General features: G+C 39.6%; 1 protein-coding gene across 3 annotated transcripts; it reads right to left on the reverse strand.

Moving 5' to 3' along the window:
- Positions 1-2,918: 2,918 nt before the first annotated feature.
- On the reverse strand, positions 2,919-21,178 carry LOC137973474 (zinc finger protein 721-like). Of its 3 annotated transcripts, none has more exons than XM_068820301.1 (4): positions 21,118-21,167; positions 20,136-20,181; positions 16,370-16,512; positions 2,919-8,660 (listed from the first exon to the last, which is right to left on the reverse strand). In XM_068820301.1, the coding sequence occupies exon 4, from the start codon at positions 8,607-8,609 to the stop codon at positions 6,663-6,665; it is 1,947 nt and encodes a 648-aa protein (XP_068676402.1). In that variant the 5' UTR covers positions 8,610-8,660; positions 16,370-16,512; positions 20,136-20,181; positions 21,118-21,167; the 3' UTR covers positions 2,919-6,662. The 3 variants fall into 3 exon arrangements, with proteins under 3 accessions (XP_068676402.1, XP_068676403.1, XP_068676401.1); XM_068820302.1 differs by having other exon boundaries at positions 16,336-16,512; XM_068820300.1 differs by lacking the exon at positions 16,370-16,512 and having other exon boundaries at positions 21,118-21,178.
- Between the last annotated feature and the right edge of the window lie 104 nt (positions 21,179-21,282).

Below are 21,282 nucleotides of genomic sequence, written 5' to 3' on the forward strand. Positions count from 1 at the left end.
TAGTTCTAAAACGAGGAACGAGAAATCGAAAAATCGGGAATCGGGAAATGAGAACACCCCCTTACTAAAATAGGGAATCTATTGATTTTAATGACAAGCATCCGTTTTCACAGTGCAATTGTTGAACCGCTGGTACAATATTCGCGCAGAAATGTCGGCTATTAAAATCTTGTTCCTTTTTCAGTCTTAAGCTGTACTTAAAAGCTTTTCCAATAACATTTTCTGCGGGCTTTTCTGCAGCTTGATAACAAACATCGCTCCAAAGGTCCCTTGACCTATCACTCCTTGGCCGACGAGGTCTTCTCGTCGAATAACTTTGGCAAACCAGCAAATCCGTCACGCCTTTGGTCATCCACTGCTTAGCTATGTGTTTGTGTGCAAGTGAACGGTGAGATATCCATCAAAGTAAGTACCACAAAATTAAAAATTTAAGGAAATGACTCGATAATTATAAGTTAACTAAATAATACAAAGCTGCTTTGGATTCTACATATTCTTATTACTCTTGAATTTAATTGAACATTAGGGCCGTTTATACGGGAGAAAATAAGCTGCGGCTTACATAATACACGAAAGGAACCATTTATACGAGTATAAACTGCCGGGCCAGGATAAGCCTCGGCTCGAGAAAGCCGAGAACGTAGATTTTGTACCATTTATACGGGGTGTTCGCGTCTAATGTAAGCCGCCACCAGAGTAAGCCGCGGCTTATTTTCTCTCGTATAAACGGCCATATACACCTTATTCCAAAATGGCCGCCATTTAGATATTCTTTTGTTTTTATTGAAATTAGACCTTGATGCCTCGTTCAAGGCAAAATATTCTTTTGAATTTTCAGCTCAAGAACGAGGCATCACGGGCTAATTTGAATAAAATCAAAAGAATATTTAAATGACGGCCATTTTGGAATAAGGTCTATTGTTGCATGAATATCGGGCCCAATTGCCACGATGGAATTTTTTGCATGCGCCCGAGAAAAGTAAATACCATCACGTTTTCCCACAATTTGTATTTGCAGACAGCCAATTAAATTATTTGTTGCATGCTCTACCTCATAAGATGCCTGCGGTCATGGGTGTAAAAATCGACTAGGTTAACACCGAAACTAGACCCTCCGTGAGGGTACACTGGGTTGCCTGTGGTGCGTGCAGCATTCCAGGCAATTATTTCAAGTTGGAGGGTCATTAAGACCATTTAAGGGGTCACCCAGAAGTCATACCAGCAGAGACTCTTTGGCTCACAGGTCCTCACACGTTCGTACGACGAAACAGATCCTTTTCTGAGGTTAAAAACCTGGTTACCGGTCTATTAATTAATCATTTGTCAGAAAGAAGAAATTCCTGTCCTCTTTAGAAAAAAAATAGACACGCATTGCTTACGTGTGGTAGTGAAGTAACACAGCGATTTATTCCATAATGTCAACTGAGCTGTGTGTTGTCTTCCAGGAGATTCAAGTTGTCCTTGCGTAAGATGTAGCTCTAACAGTGCACGATATTGTTTGGTATTGTCTATCATTGTAGTGCCATTGTAAAAGTCTTAGGTAAATAGCCTTAGAAGACATGTGGTTACTAGCAAAGTACTGAACCCAGAAAGATTGAAGAAAATAAAAGGGAAGTGAGAAACAATGGCTTCTGGGCTGACATGTTGATCATTTTCAAGTTCCCTCTCGACTTCTTTTCACCAAAAGTTTAAGCGTGCCCTCTGAGCATCTGACAGCTTCAGTGTAATACTAGAGTTCACTGAAGTTAATCCTTTTCCGACGGAGTTAGTATCCGGATGGGTGACCTAAAACATATACCCTTTCGTAAAACAGAAGCATAGGACCGAAAATACTATTAACGCTAACAAATGCGAACTCAGCAAGGTACAGATTTTGTTAGCTTGAATCAAAAGTGACATTGACGGAATTCAGCGGGCGGTGTGATGTTACCGCGGCATGTTTACTCGCCAAACAGTGAAGCATCTGTGTCAAATGATGTCAAGATACCGGGTTTTCGTAAGTTTCTTTTTCTGTCAAGTGTTATAAAGTTTGACAATAAATGAGCGAATTCAAAGCAAAGATCACAATCGCCCAACTCTTGAGGTTGATTATTGTTTCTGCAAAGCCAAAAATTTACTCTCCAAGACGAGGTTATTTATCACCAGGTAATTCCATCATTTTGGAAATAACAGCTACTTTATTATTCATCGGCATCACGATTCTTTGCTGATTTTGGGGCTCATTTTGTTGAAACTCAAGCACGCTTCCAACAGACCTGCATATTTTCGCGAGCCCTTCCTGCTTACAGAGCAATACTAAAAATATCCTGCCGTATCACATTTCAACCTTAATCTCGAAAATTCAATACACAACATGATATTACAATTCACAAAGGCAGAAAATTTCACAGAATCCCTTTCCAGCGAAACATTTATTGAAAGAAACAACATACTTGCTCTTAGAGGCAAAAACCTCTTCCTATTTCATTGCTTGCACTCAATCGTGTCAAATTACCATGTACGCAACAAAATAAATTTCAGGTTCAAACCCTTTCCTGAAGAACCTTCTCCTTGAATAATGATGCACAAAATAGTCGACAAGGTTTCTTTCAAATAATTCTTGACTGTCACATTTCCAATGATTTTTTTTACTTGACTTTGTTGAACCCATAAGTTACCAGATAATTTTCCATTTGGTTAACACTACACTCGTGATAAAATATTGGAAATACAGCTCACTTTGATTTTGGCTCGACGGGCGAAAGATTGTTGTCGAAGTCCATTACTCGTCGCTTTTAAGATTCCAGATCATCATCGCCTGTCTTGTTCATCCAATTGACGTTCCCTTCTTGAGCTCCATGAGAGCATATTTTGTTGACTAAAACGCCATTCGCGTTGCAATGACTTTTGACGCTATTGCTGGTTAACGAGAATAACAAACTCACGAGGCAGAATGTATATTTATATTTAATTAAGTTAGCACAATAGAAAGACGCTAACCTCATTTTGACACGAAAATGCTTTAATATTACCATAAAAACTATCCAGTTAAGCTCGCATATTGTAAAACATGATAAATCCATAAATGCGACCTTTTCCAGAGACCAATTTTTTGAAACAAACAACATATTTGCTATTAGAGGCAAAAACCCAATCGTGTCAAAAAACCCAATCGTGTCAAATATGCGCAACTAAATTTCAGGATCAAACCGTTTCCATGAAGAACCTTTTCCTTGAATAATGAAGCACAAAATAGACAACAAGCTTTCTTTCAAATAATTCTTGGCTGTCACATTTCCAATTATTATTTTTTACTTAAGACTGTGAAGAGTTGATCACAGATCCACTTAAGGTGTTCCATTTGTTCTCTGTCGTTGTTGAACCCATAAGTTACCAGAGAATTTTCCATTTGGTTTCAGTGTTCTACATAACAGCACACTTGGTCAAATATTAAAAATACAGCTCACTTTGATTTCGGCTCGACGGGCGATAGATTGTTGTCGAAGTCCATTACTCGTCGCTTTTAAGATTCCAGGTGTTTGTTTTTCACCGCCTGCCTAGTTTATCCAACTGACTCTCCATTATGGATCTCCATAAGGGTATATTTTGTTTAAGGATCCACTAAAACGCCATTCGCGTTACATGACTTTCGACGCCTTTGCAGGTAAAGTTAAAGATTCTACTGTGTCCACCAGAGAAATCTACGCATTTCCACTACCTTCTCGATCCTAAGAAAATACGCGCAGAAGGCTCTATGCACAAAGACGCCACTTACCAGGGGAGTGATAGGCAAGACTTTTACCGACACGGAAAAAAAAATAAAATAAAATAAAATAAAACGAACAAATCCCACCCACTTTCCGACTGGGATCTGTCATACTGGCAACCCAGTAAAAAGGGGGGCACTGTTCGTTGCAAAGAATTATAAATTGCTAATTTGCAAGGGTAATCTGTTAGCTCTCGATGGCCGCCTAATACGAATCCATTGAAACCTTAACGGACGCTACGTCCTTCAGTAACTGAATTCCCCACAATTTTAAGCGAAATCAGTACTGATGTTAGCCTGAGACACTTTGAGCTCCGTAAAGGCCCCTCTTTCTTTTTACGGCTAGCGGCGGAGAAAGAACGCCAAACTGAAAAGGCGATAGAAGCGAGCCGATCGCTAAAGTCTAAGGCTTGTTCACAACCTTCACTGTTGCGTCGTTTCATGGATACATGCATTAAATAAATATACTGTATGTAAGGCTTGCGACCGCAGTAAGAAATTGACCGTGTTTTGCCAGCTGCTGATACATTTCTTAACGTTTTGACGCAGCGCTACCTGAAAGCCATTAATTTCATGCCCGGTGATTGATGACTGTCACACTTTCTTCGGCGTTAAAGAGATGTTAGAGATTCCCTATTTTAGTAATTCCCCCTTTCAGAGATTCCTTATTTTAGTACTTCCCGCTCTTGGAAGCTAAATATTTTGAACAAGAGCCGATACAACGTAGATTTGATTTTAGTTTTGTACTATATTTCGGCTGGCCAAACCAGCATTCTTCGGGTAAAATGAGAGTTAAGAGATTTTAGAGATATCCCCCTTTTGGAGATTCCCTACTTTAGAGATTCCCTATGTTAGAGATTCCCCGTTCCCCGTTCTCGTTCTCATTCCCCCTTCCCTGTTTTAGAAGGAGCCCTTACGAGTTTTTGACCAATACACAAATCAAAATACAAAACACTGCACACAGCGGGGTTGCTTTCGGGTCTTTCACGGTTTGCACAAGCAGCGAAAAGAACACACCCAAATATATGGAACCTTTCTTTACTAAAGTTTCGTCTTGACCCACATGTTTATGCTTGAAAAACTTTCATTTGGAACTTTTGGCAACCAGATCGGACCGGATAGCACAAGATTATTGCTTTAAGCAGCATTTCATCGGCATGTTTGTGCCTTGAACGCACGCTGTATTTACCGCCTTGAAACCTTGGATTGGACTCGACACCTTGGATTGGACTTGACACCGAGAGGATTTTGAACCACGCTTATCGGACATGACCTAAAAATTAGGATTGACTTTGTATATAAACCATTTTGTAAACCCTAGGATTGACAACAAAAATCAATTGTAAAAACCTTTTAGTAAAATAAATAAGTGGTCGAAAGACCACGTATAAGAAATATTTTTTTGGTTCTGTTTGGCTTCCACCAAAGTAATTGTCGAACTCACTTTAAGGACGTTGCCTACTAATTCAAAGGTATTTTTTCCCCGGTTTACGATTATGCGGGAAATGTAGATATTAACAATGTTATTAAAATCCAAAAAGTAAATTGGGGGTAACCACGCAATTTTCAAAGATGATTCATGAATAATATTTGTAAAAAGCTTTAAAATACAAAGCCATGCATGGCGTTATTGAAGCTTAATTATCTCTCAAAAAATGCATGGTTACCCCCAGTTTTCTCTTTGGATATCAAGAGTACCTACTAAGATCTACTTTATTCGGAGAGTTTTAAACCGCGCAAAAACATCCCTATGTTAGTAAGCATCACCGATAGGAAACCCGAATATCTCGAGATGCGCAGAACGTATGCGCGATAACAATAGTAGGCACCGTCCTTAATAATCCGATATTACTACTGCTTGCAATATTGTTCCTGTGTTAAATTTAGGGAGCTTAAGCAAGGACGACGACGGCTACAAGAACGCCAAAAAAGCGCTTCATGTACATTTTACATTTGTATTCATTTCCATGCCGTCCTGAGAACGACGTGAGTAGACCAAATTTGAGGTTATATGGAGGACGTGAACACCTTACGATACATTTTAAATTTTCTCTCTAATATCCACATCGTTATCACCGGTTTTATTCAAGGAATGTTGATACACACGTTCTATGCCTGGTGACTTGGAGTAATCGAAAAATTACTACAATTATAACGGAAAATAATATTTTAAAACAACGTTCTCGAAGCCGTCGCCGTCATCCTTACTTAAGCTTCCTAATGTCGAATCACACACAAAAAATGGCTGCAAATAAAAACTCGTCCCCAGGGCCTTCTTGGCCTTCAACACAGCGGCTCCACGTTGAAACCCAAGAAGATCCTGGGGACGAGGTTGAAATAATAAGCCATTCGAATATTTTTACAAAAAGTCTAGCAGTAAATGTCTTTTTAAGTAATCCTTGATATTGCCCACCAAGTGCTTTTCCCTAAACTCTTTGGTGAATAAGCTCTCAGGCAATGTATAGTCTCCTTTCGTTTGAGACTCGAATAATAGAGCAAGGCTGGCTGTACGGCTAAGGCTAGTAGATACGAAATATTGGAAAAATATACTAGCCTCAGCCGTACATACAGCCTTGCTTTATTATCCGAGTCCGCAATATAAATTTGCTGGTTTGGCAGATCCAGTTGACCCTTGTACTGATACTTGTAGACTTTACCGACAAGTTGTAAAGTTTAGCTCCCCACCGCTGTAACTGTGATTATAACTGCTTACTCGGTTCAATCAGTCAACAAGACTGTGACAACCTAAAAAAAAGACACTTTCCCATCTTTTCTTGAGCTCATACTTCCTTCGCTTTGCTGTTGTCTTTCTTTAACAGTAAAACCAGTTTGAAGGGGAGCGCGTATTTTTACTTCAAAAGAGATAAAGGAGATCTAATTCTCCATGAAAGTCCCATGCAACAACCATGTGTTTGTTTCAAGTGCTTCCTTCACCTTGCTCTTCCAGTTCGTTAAGATGCACCATATGATCATCGTAATGTTTACGAAGTGTCAACTCACTACGAAAACTATCTGAGCAAATCCAACAAATGTGTGTTCGAGAAGTTTGTTCCTGTTTCCCGACAGGTGCTCCTCTCAAGTGGATTTTCTCATGTCTTTGCATGTTTCCCTTAAAACGAAACCACTTGTCACAGTAACTACATTTGAATGGCTTCTCGCCAGTGTGGGTCCTTGTGTGTCTTTCTAGGAAGCTCTGCTTGCGGAAGCTCTTCACACAATGGGCGCACTTGAAGAGTCCGTTTCTCGATTGAAGACTTTTAACTCCTTTATTTCCGTCTGAGCTAAGGTGAGTTTGGTTACTTGCTTTGTTGGTGTGAATGGCTTTCTGTATTCTCGTCACTTCTGCCACTTTTCCGTGTGTCACCTCATGACGTCCCTTGTTTGTTTCGTCGCTGAATCGTTTACCACAATATTTGCATCGAAAGGGCTTTTCCCCCGTGAGAGTCCTTTTATGTCTTGCTAGGTGCCATTTGGTGGAAAAGTATTTACTACAATGTTCACAATAGACAAGTTGTCTTTTCTGTTGACTTCCAAGCAAATTACTGCGTAAACCGTCCTGTTGCCTCTTTTTGTGTTGCTGACGGTTGTCAGAAACACACTTTTTGTACTGTTGGCATCGAAAACGGTTCTTCTTCTGTCCTCTTGCTTTCATTTGGCTTCGTGTCTGGCTGACAGCTCTGCGTTGCCAGTTTTCCTCAATTGTCATTGCTCGTTTGTGGATCTCTTCGTGTCTTGAGCGATTACTGGATACACTGAACCACTTATCGCAATATTGGCACTTGTAAGGTTTTTCTCCTGTATGCATCCTGTTATGTACTTCCAACCGATATCTTTGCCGAAAACATTTTTTACACTGCTTACACCTGAACAGTCCGCGCCCAGTGGGGATAGTTGTGCACAGCTGTTGTCGTTTTTTATTTAGACTTTGAGCATCAACACTGACCCTCGTGCTTTGCTTCGATTGTGCTGCGACCCGTTTGACAGGATTCCAGGAAAGAGTTGCTTGCGTAGCATACTTGCCAATCACTTTACGAGATGGAGTTTCTTTGTGCGGTCTTGCTTCGTGGCGCTTTAGTGCACTTGAGTCATTGAAACGAAACCCACAATATCTGCACTGATACGGTTTTTCACCCGTGTGAATGCGTACGTGCCTTATTAAGTTTGCAAATGTGCTTAAACGCTTTCCACAAAATTCACAAACACTTGATTTTTTTCCTGTTTGTACGACTTTTTTTAGTTGCTCGATTTTAAGACTTCCTTTTTGACCGATCATCGTGCTTGGTCTTATTTTATCTGACAGTCTCTTTCTTGTGTTTTGTTGCTGCTTACTTCTTATATCACTAATAGGTCCTTTTACACCGAGTGTACCCTTTGAACGTTCCCCTGCTTTGTGTACATTGTCTACATGCCGTGCTGCATTTGTTGAATCCTTAAAACGCTTACCACAGTGGATGCAATTAAAAGGTCGTTGACCACTATGTATCCTTTCATGACGCGCTATGTTTGATTTCAGAATATGTTTGCCGCACTTTTTGCATTGAGCAGTTACTTTTACTGTGTGGCAGTTTTTGTGACTGTGACAATTGGACGGTGCTTGACCGGGGTTTCCTCGGGGATGCTTTTTCTGGACGCGTTGAAGAAAGCGTTCTTTGCTTGAGCTCTCACCACGTTGTTTGCCATTGTAATTGTTACCGTGAATAGTCCTGATATGCCTTGTTAACGCATCTGAACGGGTAAAGCAATTCCCACATTGTGTACACCTGAATGGCTTTTCTCCCTTGTGGGGTTTCAAGTGGCTTTTAAGGTGAGTTTTTGTTCCAACATTTTTTCGGCTGTACCTGCGCTTACATGACGCCCACTTCATTTTGCTTTAAACAATCCTTTATCGCATAGCACTGCTTTTCAACGTTGACACCTGTAATTTAGGGACAAACCGATGTTAGAACCCAACTATACGTACTAAAATTCTGTTCCACGCTCTTAATATTTAATAATGATAATGATATACATGGAAAGTTCCTGGATTCTGATTGGCTTCGAGAAATGCAGTCTTCAGGTGACACATAGCAAAAGAGAGAATTCAATGCAGAAGAGGAAATTTAGTGCAAAGAGGTAACAAACTACACGAATTCTGATTGGTCAACAGTGATAAAAATACTCAGTGCTAGCCAATTAAATGCGATCCCTGTTTGACGCAAAAGTTGGAGGTGATACGCGTGCGTAACTTCTGCATAATTATGATAAGCGCTCTCGAACATTTTTCATGTATAGCAGTAATAAGTAATCACATGGTTTTCCTCGGTAGTTCAATTTGGAATAAATACACACTTGTAAGACTGCAAATTGCACTAGCCCTACGGGCTTCTGCAATTTTGTTGTGCTCCTTTATTCCAAATACTCGAAATCATGACACTTTTTGTAATCTAATTTTCATTTACGTGGCGACCTTAACAGAAACACATGGCAAGACCTCGTGCTAAATAACAGTGATTTGCATTATTATACTCCACCGCTTACGTTCTCCTCCTACGTCCTTCTTCTCCTTCTTCTACTCGCACTTATGTCCAGAAATGCAAATAATTAGATGCACGCCCAATTTAGATAATATCCAACAAAGGGAATCCCTTTCAGTCTTAGCACTTGTTACCTATTTCTGGCAATAAGGTACGTGCAACGTTGAGTATTATTTTTTGGTCAGGGTGAAAGCAGCTGTTTTCCTTAACTCGGGGAACCGACTTTAGGAGACACTTTGTGACGTTTACAGACCATAGTCCCTGCAGACGCCAGTAGTGCTGAAGTTTGGGAAAAGAGCACTTAGCACTTCGTGATGATAGTCAAAATTCCCGTGCATCTAATTGCGTGCAATTCTCGACATATCTGTGAAAGTAGTTCAGTCTTCAGGGAAGAAGTGCTCGAAGCGGTTTGCAGAGCGTTGTAATTGAATAAAAGAGAAAATCTACGACAAAATATTAGTTGTACATAACTGAGTTTTATGCTTACGAGATCGTCAGACGGCTTAATTGTGAGAGAAACATACTTAGTATAGACCACTTTCATAAATGGCGACCACCTTTACATTAATTAATTTGGTTGATATCTGGAGGATAAGAAATCCTAAATAAAAGCGATCCATATGGAGGTAAAAACGCCTGTTGTTAACGAAGACTACACAGTAGGTCAAAGAGCTAACATCATGATCATTGCAGCAATTTCTGGTCAAAATTCGATAAATTTCACCTTCAAATACTTCAATCGCTTCCGCAACATTTTTATCCACAATTCGAGTAAATCTAAAGGAAAAAGTCACGTGAAGTGTTCAATCAATTTTAAGCAACCAACATCTATGGTCGAGAGACACTGCCAAGATTATGTAAACATCTGGACAACTGGGAAATTCCAACGTGCCTGGCACATATATAAATATAAAAATACTCGCAACTTCAATGTTAAGTTTTGAATCCCAAAAACGAATTATTAAAGGTAAGGAAATGAAAGTCAGAGTATCATCAAGGCTATAGTATGTTATGGTTATGCTTTGACTATAAAACTGTTACCTTTGATTGGCAATAGGCTTGCCTTTTGAAAGAAATCGGAAATCTTGGAGGGCCTTTACCGTTTGCATCCTTTCCGGCTCTCTTCGCCATCCATATTGCCGTAGATCATGTGAGCCTCCTGATTGCTGATAGTAGTTGGATTGTACGACCCAGGGTGACTGCAGCTATACATCAGTCTTCGTTTGAGGTACTTCTCGCGATATTTCACGGAAATAGCGGAAACATGCCATTGCTCCGACATTAAGTGTGCCGTACTGATTACAATACCGTCTCCGTCAAGAGGTTTGGGTTTCTGATGATACTCATGGAAGTAAACAACGACTTCTATAATAGAGCTTAAGAGAAAACATAGAAACCATGTCCTAGGAAGGGCCGCCATATTGCATGTCCTAAATGAAGAAATTAATTTATCGCGTACCACAACGCTCACTGGCGAAAGTCTTCATTAATTATCGCATATCTATGAAAGCAGCAAAACAGTAATTTTTCAATTGAAAAATATTTCTTTCCAAAGTTATTGGGAGACTTTGTCCTTTCTGTTTCACTAATATTGGTCAGGGACCGCGGAGCCGGGGGGGGCTGGGGGGGGGGGGGAAATTACTGTTTTGCTGCTTTCATAGATATGCGATAATTAATGAAGACTTTCGCCAGTGAGCGTTGTGGTACGCGATAAATTAATTTCTTCATTTAGGACATGCAATATGGCGGCCCTTCCTAGGACATGGTTTCTATGTTTTCTCTTAAGCTCTATTATAGAAGTCGTTGTTTACTTCCATGAGTATCATCAGAAACCCAAACCTCTTGACGGAGACGGTATTGTAATCAGTACGGCACACTTAATGTCGGAGCAATGGCATGTTTCCGCTATTTCCGTGAAATATCGCGAGAAGTACCTCAAACGAAGACTGATGTATAGCTGCAGTCACCCTGGGTCGTACAATCCAACTACTATCAGCAATCAGGAGGCTCACATGATCTACGGCAATATGGATGGCGAAGAGAGCCGGAAAGGATGCAAACGGTAAAGGCCCTCCAAGATTTCCGATTTCTTTCAAAAGGCAAGCCTATTGCCAATCAAAGGTAACAGTTTTATAGTCAAAGCATAACCATAACATACTATAGCCTTGATGATACTCTGACTTTCATTTCCTTACCTTTAATAATTCGTTTTTGGGATTCAAAACTTAACATTGAAGTTGCGAGTATTTTTATTTTTATATATGTGCCAGGCACGTTGGAATTTCCCAGTTGTCCAGATGTTTACATAATCTTGGCAGTGTCACCATAATGAGCCTGAGTCGTCATCAGGTTTAGCTTGCACCATTTTGCCAATTTTCTTTTAACCAAAAGCGTCTTCGAAGATGAAAATACAAAGAAGCAAAAGTTAAAAATATCAATAGCAAATACTGAAACCCAGTTAAATTCCAACGTGCCTGATGTGACAAACTCCTTATTAGATTATTGAAACAAGCAACTACATGTCACCTTTGCAATCGTAAGAAGCGCGTGCTAAGCTTAAAAGCGAAACCTATGTACACTGGCAACCCTTCCAGATTGCTAATTCCTTATTGCCAAAAATATTTTCTGTTGCTAAGGAAATGGAAAATGATCCTGATCGATGTGAGAGTCCTGTAAGTACACCCCCAAGAATGGAGCATGTTGTATGGATCAGCCAGCAGGGATGTTCTTTTCCTTCTCAAACTGCGAGTACTGGTGTATCTGTTTTAAGCTCGCCCTCTCAATCTGTCGAGGTAGAGTCGCAGCCAGAGTCTTTAAAGTCACTTTCTCCCAGTTCCGGCCCTTTTAATGTTAGCTCTGCATTCCACCCCAAGAACTTTGACTTCCCAAAGAAGGGCTATGGCAAGCAAAATCGTTCCTTTCAGCAAAAATGGTTTGAGCAGTTCCCCTGGCTTCATTATAACGAAGAAAATGATTTCAGTACTATGTTTTATTTGTGCAAAACAGAACGCCCAAAAAAACTTGATATCTGCCACCAAGAAGAAATAGATTAAAAAGACAAACGCAACTAGATTCATTTTGACAACGTTTCGACATCGTCCGATGTCATCGTCAGGCAATGAATTTTAATCGGATGAAGCATAACTTATAGTACAAGAACAATAGAACAATAGAACAATATATACAATAGTACGCTAACAAAAATGTGAAATCTAAGTAAATAGTTTTGCCCCGACAGAGTCTGACTGTACATTAAGTGATGGTTTCAATTCTTTGATGTAGAACATCTCATGAATTAAGCAATCAAATTTCGATGCGCATTTCTTTAAGACACTAAAACTCGCCGCTGGGGGTGCTGTTGTTTGGCCATGATCTGCTAGGCGGTGCCTCCCGATAGCTGAGTATCTATGTTCCTCAATTCGTTGATGCAAGTGACGAGCTGTATAGCCAACATAGCTCGCATCACACGAGCCACATTGAAATTTGTAGACGACTAGTTGTTGGCTGACTAATGATGGTTTGGGCTCACGGAATTTAAGGACATCCTCGAGCTTGCGGCTGACAAAAACTGGCTGTAGATCTATATCCAGTTTCTTGTTTAGCTGAGTAAGTTGGCGCTTCACAATATCGGCTGGTTTTTGGTCAATAAATGGCAAGACGATTCTAATGGTGCTTTTATTATTATTGCTGGTAGATTGTGATTCGACATCTGATGTATTGATAAAGTTACGGATGGTTGCCTCAATCAATTCAGACGGGTATCGTAGCTTGTGAAAAATTGATCTTATGTTTCCACATTCTTCTTCAAACAGCTCGGTCGTTGAGGACAGACTGTACGCCCGGTGAAGCATTGTCTTGAGTAGAGATTTCTTGTATTTGTTGTCCACATGACTCTGGTAGTGCAACAAGAGGCCTTTGTCGGTAGTTTTTCTGTATACGCTTGTGGTAATCTTACTTCTTTGTTTCATCAAAAGCATGCCAAGGAAGGGTAGTGTGTTGTTTACCGCTAGCTCCATTGTAAATTGAATAGATGGATGACAGTTATTTAGCGTAATTAGGAACTGTTCTGCTTCAGCTACATCTCTTATGACAACCAAGGTATCGTCTACGTATCTTCTGTAGAATGACGGGAGTTTGTCTTGTTGTTCTAGCCGCAAGCTCGAGGATGTCCTTAAATTCCGTGAGCCCAAACCATCATTAGTCAGCCAACAACTAGTCGTCTACAAATTTCAATGTGGCTCGTGTGATGCGAGCTATGTTGGCTATACAGCTCGTCACTTGCATCAACGAATTGAGGAACATAGATACTCAGCTATCGGGAGGCACCGCCTAGCAGATCATGGCCAAACAACAGCACCCCCAGCGGCGAGTTTTAGTGTCTTAAAGAAATGCGCATCGAAATTTGATTGCTTAATTCATGAGATGTTCTACATCAAAGAATTGAAACCATCACTTAATGTACAGTCAGACTCTGTCGGGGCAAAACTATTTACTTAGATTTCACATTTTTTGTTAGCGTACTATTGTATATATTGTTCTATTGTTCTTGTACTATAAGTTATACTTCATCCGATTAAAATTCATTGCCTGACGATGACATCGGACGATGTCGAAACGTTGTCAAAATGAATCTAGTTGCGTTTGTCTTTTTAATCAATTTTATCACAAGATCTAGACTTATCAAGAAGAAATAGCCATTCCTTAAAGGAGGATTTTCGAACTGGAAAAAGGCACTTGATAAATTCAAAAAAACGAGGTCAATATTCCGAAATCTTGTCGCAATATTTATTAAAATTATCGAGTGTTTGCAATACCTTTGCCGGCAAGGACAAGCAATACAGGGAGGAACAGACGATGAATCGAACTTTGTCCAGCTTTTGAAACTGAGAGCCAAGGATGACTCTGCTTTGTTGGAATGGATTCAAAAGACAGACGACAAGTACACCAGTCACGATATCCAGAATGAGATCATCACGATTATGGCCCATCAAGTGCAAAGGGATTTGGTCAATGACATACGCTCCAACTTCTTTTCAATAATTGCTGACGAGTATACGGATATCAATAACCAAGAGCAGCTTACTATTTGTCTTAGACGGGTTGATGACACGCTGGAGGCGCACGAAGACTTTTTGGGCTTTTATCTGATTCCTGACATCGCATCTGATACTGTGGTATCAGTCATAAAGGATGCCTTTACCAGATTGCAGATTTCCTTGCAAAATTGCAGGGGACAATGCTACGACGGTACAAGCAATATGTTGGGTAAAAGGTCGGGGGGGTTGCGAAGCAAATTCAAGATATTCAGAAAAAAGTTCATCCTAAACATTGCCACGCTCATTCGCTAAGTTAAGTGTAAAAGACGCAACGAGTCACTGCAAAATATTGTCAGACAGTAAATAACAAAAATGAAATTGTTAAGCTAGTCAAGCCAAAACGAGAAAACTTGCTCGGCCAAATTAAGTCAAATATAGAAATGGAAGATGAAGAAGAAGGCATTTCAGCATCCGGCTTGACTAAATTCTGTGCAACAAGGTGGACTGTGAGAGTAACCTGTTTCCAAAGAGTCATCGACAAATATGACGCATTGTTAAAGCTATGGAATGATTGCCTTGAAACGAGACTAGAATCAGATGTTCGTGGTAGAATAATCGGATGCCAAGCACAGATGAAAAAGTTTGACTTTTTCTTTGGATTAAACTTGAGTCAGAGGATTTTCTCCCATACAGATAATCTATCGGAGACCTTACAGAAAGCCGACTTTCCTACCCGTTTAAGTTAATTGACTCCCAAGCCGGCCTGAACCGGTCATACTTAGTATTTTACTCTGTATAATGCCAGATGATTTTACTCGTCAATGGGGAACCCCTGGGATTCAATGGGTTAAGGTCTCCTTCAATGAGATTAATAGCTGTTTCACTGTCTTTTATAGGAAAGGACATCAGAAGTTTAGAATCATCAATGTACACCTGTAGGACTCGAGATGGCAATTTTGGGTCACAGATGGAAGATCGTTCATCTACAACTGTAGATACAAAAATTAACAGAAGAGGCAAAAGTATTGCACCCTGCAGAACAACGTGAGTGATGGGGAGCGAGGAGGCAATGCGTACTGATTGAGATCTTCCACTTAAATAGCTGTAAAAGCAGGAAGCCGTGTTAGGGGAAGCCCTGATGTCGCTCAGTTTCTGGAGGAGGATGTGATGGCTAATACGGTCAAGGGCTTTAGACAAATTGAGGAGCACATTAAGGGCTGAGACCTTCTTTTTATCCATTGCTTCAAGGATAATGTAGCTCATCAAGATGTTGAGTGTCTCAGTTGAGTGGTGTTTACGGTTCCCACTCTGGTGGCCAGAAAGGTGATTCTTCCTTTGCAAGTAGGAGGTGAATTGATAGAGGACTATCCGTATTAGAATAATTAGTATTAAGGAATCTCACTTACCAGTTTCGCTTTCTAAGAGCAAAACAGAGCAGTACAGGAATGGTGATGAAGTGGTCATCAGTGGATTACATACATGTAAACTTAAGTGACATGCCCGGTCATGATTCTTGAGATATACCTTACTTTGGCTGGTATTGACGCAGGATATAAGAGTTCAGGTTATTTCTTTTTAAAAGCCATTAGTTAAGATAAAGTCAGCTTTCAAACTTATACAGAAGGTGAAACCACTCAGCTATACCAAGGCAAGAGAGTCCATTGTTAAATTACTCAAGGAATTTCTGCCCGATACCACATATCTTAGTTTGCACTCATTTCGAGCAGGTGGTGCTACCACAGTGGCTAATGTGCAGGTGTCTGATCACTGTTTGAACCACCATGGGAGGTGGTGGTCAGATTCAGCTAAAGATGGATATATGTGAAAGATTCCATTGAGTCTTGTTTACTTGTTTCAAAATCCTTGGAAATTTGAATTCCCATTAACTGTTCCAATGTGCATTTAGTCCCTTTCTTTGTTATCTAAGTATTAACCCAGGGCAGCAGTCTGTTCCCTATTTACAAGTGAATACAAGTAGTTATCTGATTGTGTGTTGGTTCAAAAGGGGAATTACATGTAGAGAAAACCTGTAGTTAGTTACCATCCGTGAGCCGTGAATTATCTTCCAAACGTACCATGGCAACGAGAGTTACAGCCTTTCAAGTAAATGAAGCACACCCAACTGAAGCATTTATCTGCAATTCTTTATCTCTTGCAATGTTCATCCAGTCACTGAGGCCCTGCAACTCCCACGAGAGAGCTCCATGCCATACTTTGCCTATTTAACCATCAGAGTAATGAAACTTAGTAATAAAAAAAATGGAAAATGTGCATATTTAAACTACTCCATGCTCTTGCACAAAAGCGTACCTTCTTAGCCACTGCAATAGGGAAATATTTGCTTGCATTAATTTTGTTGCCTCATTAGCAAAAGGATATCGTTTTCTAATTAGCTAGCAGAGAATAAAGTACTGAATATTGAAAGTGCAAACTTGCATAATGAGCTATCTCTGATAATTCTATGAGCAATAATGCTTTGAAAATTCGAAATTTTACAAACTACATGTATGTATAGTATGCACTGCTCAAAATAAAATAAAAATATCCAGGCTGTCCCTGTTTCAAAGGCCAGGCGACCAAATCCATGAATTTCGTTGCCCTGATATATCCTTAGTTGCCCATTAAAGATTAAGAAACCCACTGTGATTAAATGCATCAGGTATATTGAGATGCAATCATAGTCATGGCAATTGAGCTTGAACATCCCAGAGTTCTTAGTGTTCTGGGCTTGGTATTTTCAAAATGGCATATTTGATCTCCATTGTCTACTTGTTGGTGATATATAATGATTCTTGTATTTTAATATCTGGCAATGTTTTGTAAAAGGTACAGATTCAAACATGAAAAGTGCTCATCTGTGGCAAATCAATATTATCCCATTGAAAAGTTTGTGTGCGATGTGTGTGATTTATAAGCTTACTTGGCCAATTTTCGAGGCAGAGCAGTGGTAAGCGAGTGTTAAAAATTCACCATATGCACAGTATATGTACATGTACACAAGATACTGAGTCCTAGAATTAAGTTCACCTTGAAGAAGAAACAGTGAACTTCCAGATGATGTAAAAATATTGCTAAAAAGTGATTCAAATCACGTCCTCCTCAACTGAAAATGTAAAGGTAGATTTTTCAAACCAGCGCACATTAAGCAATCAAGAAAGTTTTTGATCGCTAACTCAACAAAGCGCTTGAGAAATACATATTAACTCAAAATATGCCTTGTGCAATTTACAGTTAAGTGTAACCACTCAATGGATAAAAATTGTTCAAAATTTTATTTTATTCCAATCACTTCGTTTTCTTGCAGGTATAAGTGCAAAAATTATGTACAAACGCCGCTACCGAAACAAAATTTCACCACAAGTTTCTGCTGGTCGAAATACACAAAAGATTAATTTAGTTAATTGATCACTATCATGTTTCACGAGAGAACAAATAATTTTGTAGAAAAGTGCTCTTTTGAAAACTTTCACTAAAAGATAACTTACACAACACAAGAAAAACCACAGAGAAAATCGCTGGAGGTATTCTTGCATTTGCGGAATATAAACGCACGATTGATTTGATTTATTTGTTGAAGATACTGATCTTCGAAGGTATGCCGAAGGTGAAAATTCCTTCCATTACCAATTTATATTAGGACAAAAAAAACTTGTTATTTGCAAAAAATCCATTGGTTGATCAATATAAAACTAAATTTGGGAGCTAATCAATGCCCATTATTACGTTAATTGCTATGAAGGCCTTTAATTCTGCGCGGCTTACTCCATGAAAACAGGCAATGCGCTCAGGGGTTTTCAAGATTTTTTGACAGGCATACTTGTTTCGTTTACCATTAATTCCCATAGATCACCTCTTTTGAAAACTAAGAAAAAGATTTAATTCATTACGATTATCTAAAACAAATAAAAGCCAGCGGCTTCCAAGAAATCTGGTACTTGCATATTGTCGAGCTGGTCATTCCAGCGAGCTTCTTGTTTATCATCGGTGTCATCTTTTGCTTTGTTGTCACTGTCTTCTTCGTCACTTTTAAGGACGAACACAGTTTTCGCACACGCTCTTGCTAATGCAAAGCAGCACGTGCGCAAGGATTGCAAAACAAAAATTAACATGCATGGCTTCAATACTGCAATCCTTTTATTGGCTCAATGCTTCCGCTAACTGTACTATTTTTTCTCATTATTGAACAAAGTGTTTTGATGGTTTTAGTCTTTTATGGGAAATGTATGTTAGAAAAGTTAACGATGCATAGAAATCTGCGATCCGCAGATTTTTTTTTGTTATCGAAGAACCCATTTAAATGAAGCGCATGCGTAGTAAGTTTAAAAATTGCGATTGAATACAGAATAGCTTTCTCGGAAATATGCCTATTTCTCGCGAACCACTCATTAGAATTTAATAAAATTAAATTTGGCACAAAAATATTTTAGGAAATAAGTACAATGTAACTGGAGTATTGAAAAAAAAATTAACTTTAACAGAGGAAATTCTAGATATTCCAGTGAACCTTCAACAAGGAATAATTAAAGATATCTCTGTCAAATTACTATTAAAATAGTGTTAACTTGTGAGCATCGTTACAAGCTTGTTGCATGTAATTACAAGGAAGGAAAGGAAAGGAACTTTATTTAAGTGTCTAGTCGTTCTAGCTGGAGCGCTAATTGGGGACACTGTAAACTGAAATGAACAATGAAAGTAAATCGAGTCAAATGTTGGTTTTTGAGGAAAGGGGGAACCGGAGTACCCAGAGAAAACCTCTCGTTGCAGAATAGAGAACCAACAAACTCAACCCACATATGACGCCGAGTCTGGGAATCGAACCCGGGCCACATTGGTGGGAGGCTAGTTCTCTCACTACTGCACCACCCCTGCACCCCAGAGAAAGAAAATCTAAGAACCAGGTTTTCTGCAAATGAACAAAACTGATTTTAAAGGCCTGTTTATATTTATTCATGTTGCCATGGAAACGGCATATACGTCACCTAACTATCAAAAAACCGAAGTTCGTGTTGTTGACTTGCTTGCTACCATTTTGGCGACCAAAGGATCAAGGGTTTTAGAGAAAAAGGTAAATGAAAAATAGGTATCAAAAACTGTGTTCAGCCACCTTAACGCCATCTAAATCAAAATTGTTGTCCCTAGTATCCCCTCCTCTTACCGGAAAACCATAAAAGAAACCTTACATCCCTAGATCCTCCGAATCCAAAAAAAAAGCAGGGATATCCCCATCATTTGATGCGTTATCTGACGCATCAGCTGTTGTCTTCGCGTAATTTGATCACACGATCGAAAGGGCAAAAAGCCAGCCCTCGTGGGGTCTCTTATCAGCTGTCAAAATATGCTCACAAGACGACAAATGATTGGTCAATTATCTTACTAAATCTCCATAACAACAAAAAATACAGATTTACAAAGGGGGACTGGGTAGAGGCCTAAGATCAAGACGCCATTTTTACGGCTGGTTTAGGGAATTCAGGGGTGATCACACGCGGCCGGTTATGATCGGTTTAGGAGTCAATGGGTTATTATTATTAACTTTATGCTACTATCAGACATTGACAATATAAAACCGACAAGTAAGGTGGGTGGTGCATTTTCTATTTTTTGCTGGGTTGTCTGTTTTTTACCTCAGGCAACGTGGCTTTTTATTTTACCTAATTTTAAATACTGATCACCTGGTTAACTTTCTGATTGTCTCGGATGAGTGGACAACCACTTATTTCAAGCATGTAACACCTTTGCCACCTAATAATTTATCAGTTTTACCAGTTTTTGATGGCTGATAACTCAAAGCCAAAAGGCTTAATATTGGGAAATTTAACTAAGTTTGACTAGTTCTTTTACCTTTTGAAGTCAATCTGTAAATAGTATGATGCCTTCTGTGAGCAAACTTGTGTGTTCAATTACATGTATGAAACAAAATGTAAAGAATGACATCAGCAACGCGTGTATGGAAAACGAAGACCCTAAGACCCTGAAAACTAGAAAAAAGTAACCCAAAACCCTTAATTTGGCTAACCCTAGGCCTAAAGTTGGTTTTTAGGCTTCGAGTGTCACAGGGCTAATATATACATCTAATAGGAAAAGAAGATGTCCGGCCACATGTGGAGTGCGGTTACTCAGTTAAATATGGCGGATTACCCAGCTTTCACTTTGAAACAAGTTGTAGCGATTGAAGGACTTGAACTTTGCCTGAGGTAACAAAAAACCAACTTTAGGCCTACATGTGGTCTGAAGGTTTTGGGTTACTTTTTTCAAGATTTGGAAGTCTTAGGGTCTTAGTTTTCGAGACACCCAGCAGCAACTTTAGGGAGCCTGCTGTATGGCTACTGTGAGGAACAATGATTGCTGACTTAAAATTCCTAGATAATGAAAGGTTGGTTTCACATAAAGACAGTAGAGAGAAAGTAATCTCCTTTTGCACTTTACAGCATAGGGGCACAAAAATAATGGTTTTGGTACAGTTTTGCTTGCTTGGTTTGAAATAAACTTGACACGACCTCTCTGAGACCAGTTTCCTTGAAGGGTCGTCTGCTAAATCTGCGAGCCAGCTCGCATGACTTGCAGTCATGGCTTGCATGGCTGGCTGGCTCGCACATTAGTGCAACTCTTCCTTGAAAAGGGAGAGTTTTGTAGTACAGTAGGCCAAGGGCCACCTAATTTCGTTTCGCAAGCCCAAAATTATATATCTTATGGGTTAGATCGACAAACGATTCGTGGGTTAGGGAGAGCTTATTAATTAGTCTCTGACCTTACTTCAACAAAGAATTTTGGAGCACTAACCAAGGCCTATTTGGAGGACAAAAAAGAATAAAGTTTCGCTTACCTCCCGTGATCCACAGCAAAAGCTCTGCGTCTATCAGCACGCGTGTCGTGTCGAGTGTTTCGTTCGACATTTCATGTATGTGAACAAAATGTGTTGCGCCACCTAACAAAGGCCTGGGGCAAACGTAACTATTGCACTATGGGGAAATTATATTTTGTTTCCTTT

The sequence above is a fragment of the Montipora foliosa genome, chromosome 10, assembly GCF_036669935.1.
Source record: "Montipora foliosa isolate CH-2021 chromosome 10, ASM3666993v2, whole genome shotgun sequence".
Lineage (NCBI taxonomy): Eukaryota > Metazoa > Cnidaria > Anthozoa > Scleractinia > Acroporidae > Montipora > Montipora foliosa.

What these genes read in the sequence shown, in the direction of transcription:
- LOC137973474 (XM_068820300.1), bottom strand. Translation starts at nt 8,609, where the DNA reads ATGAAGTGGGCGTCATGTAAGCGCAGGTACAGCCGAAAAAATGTTGGA.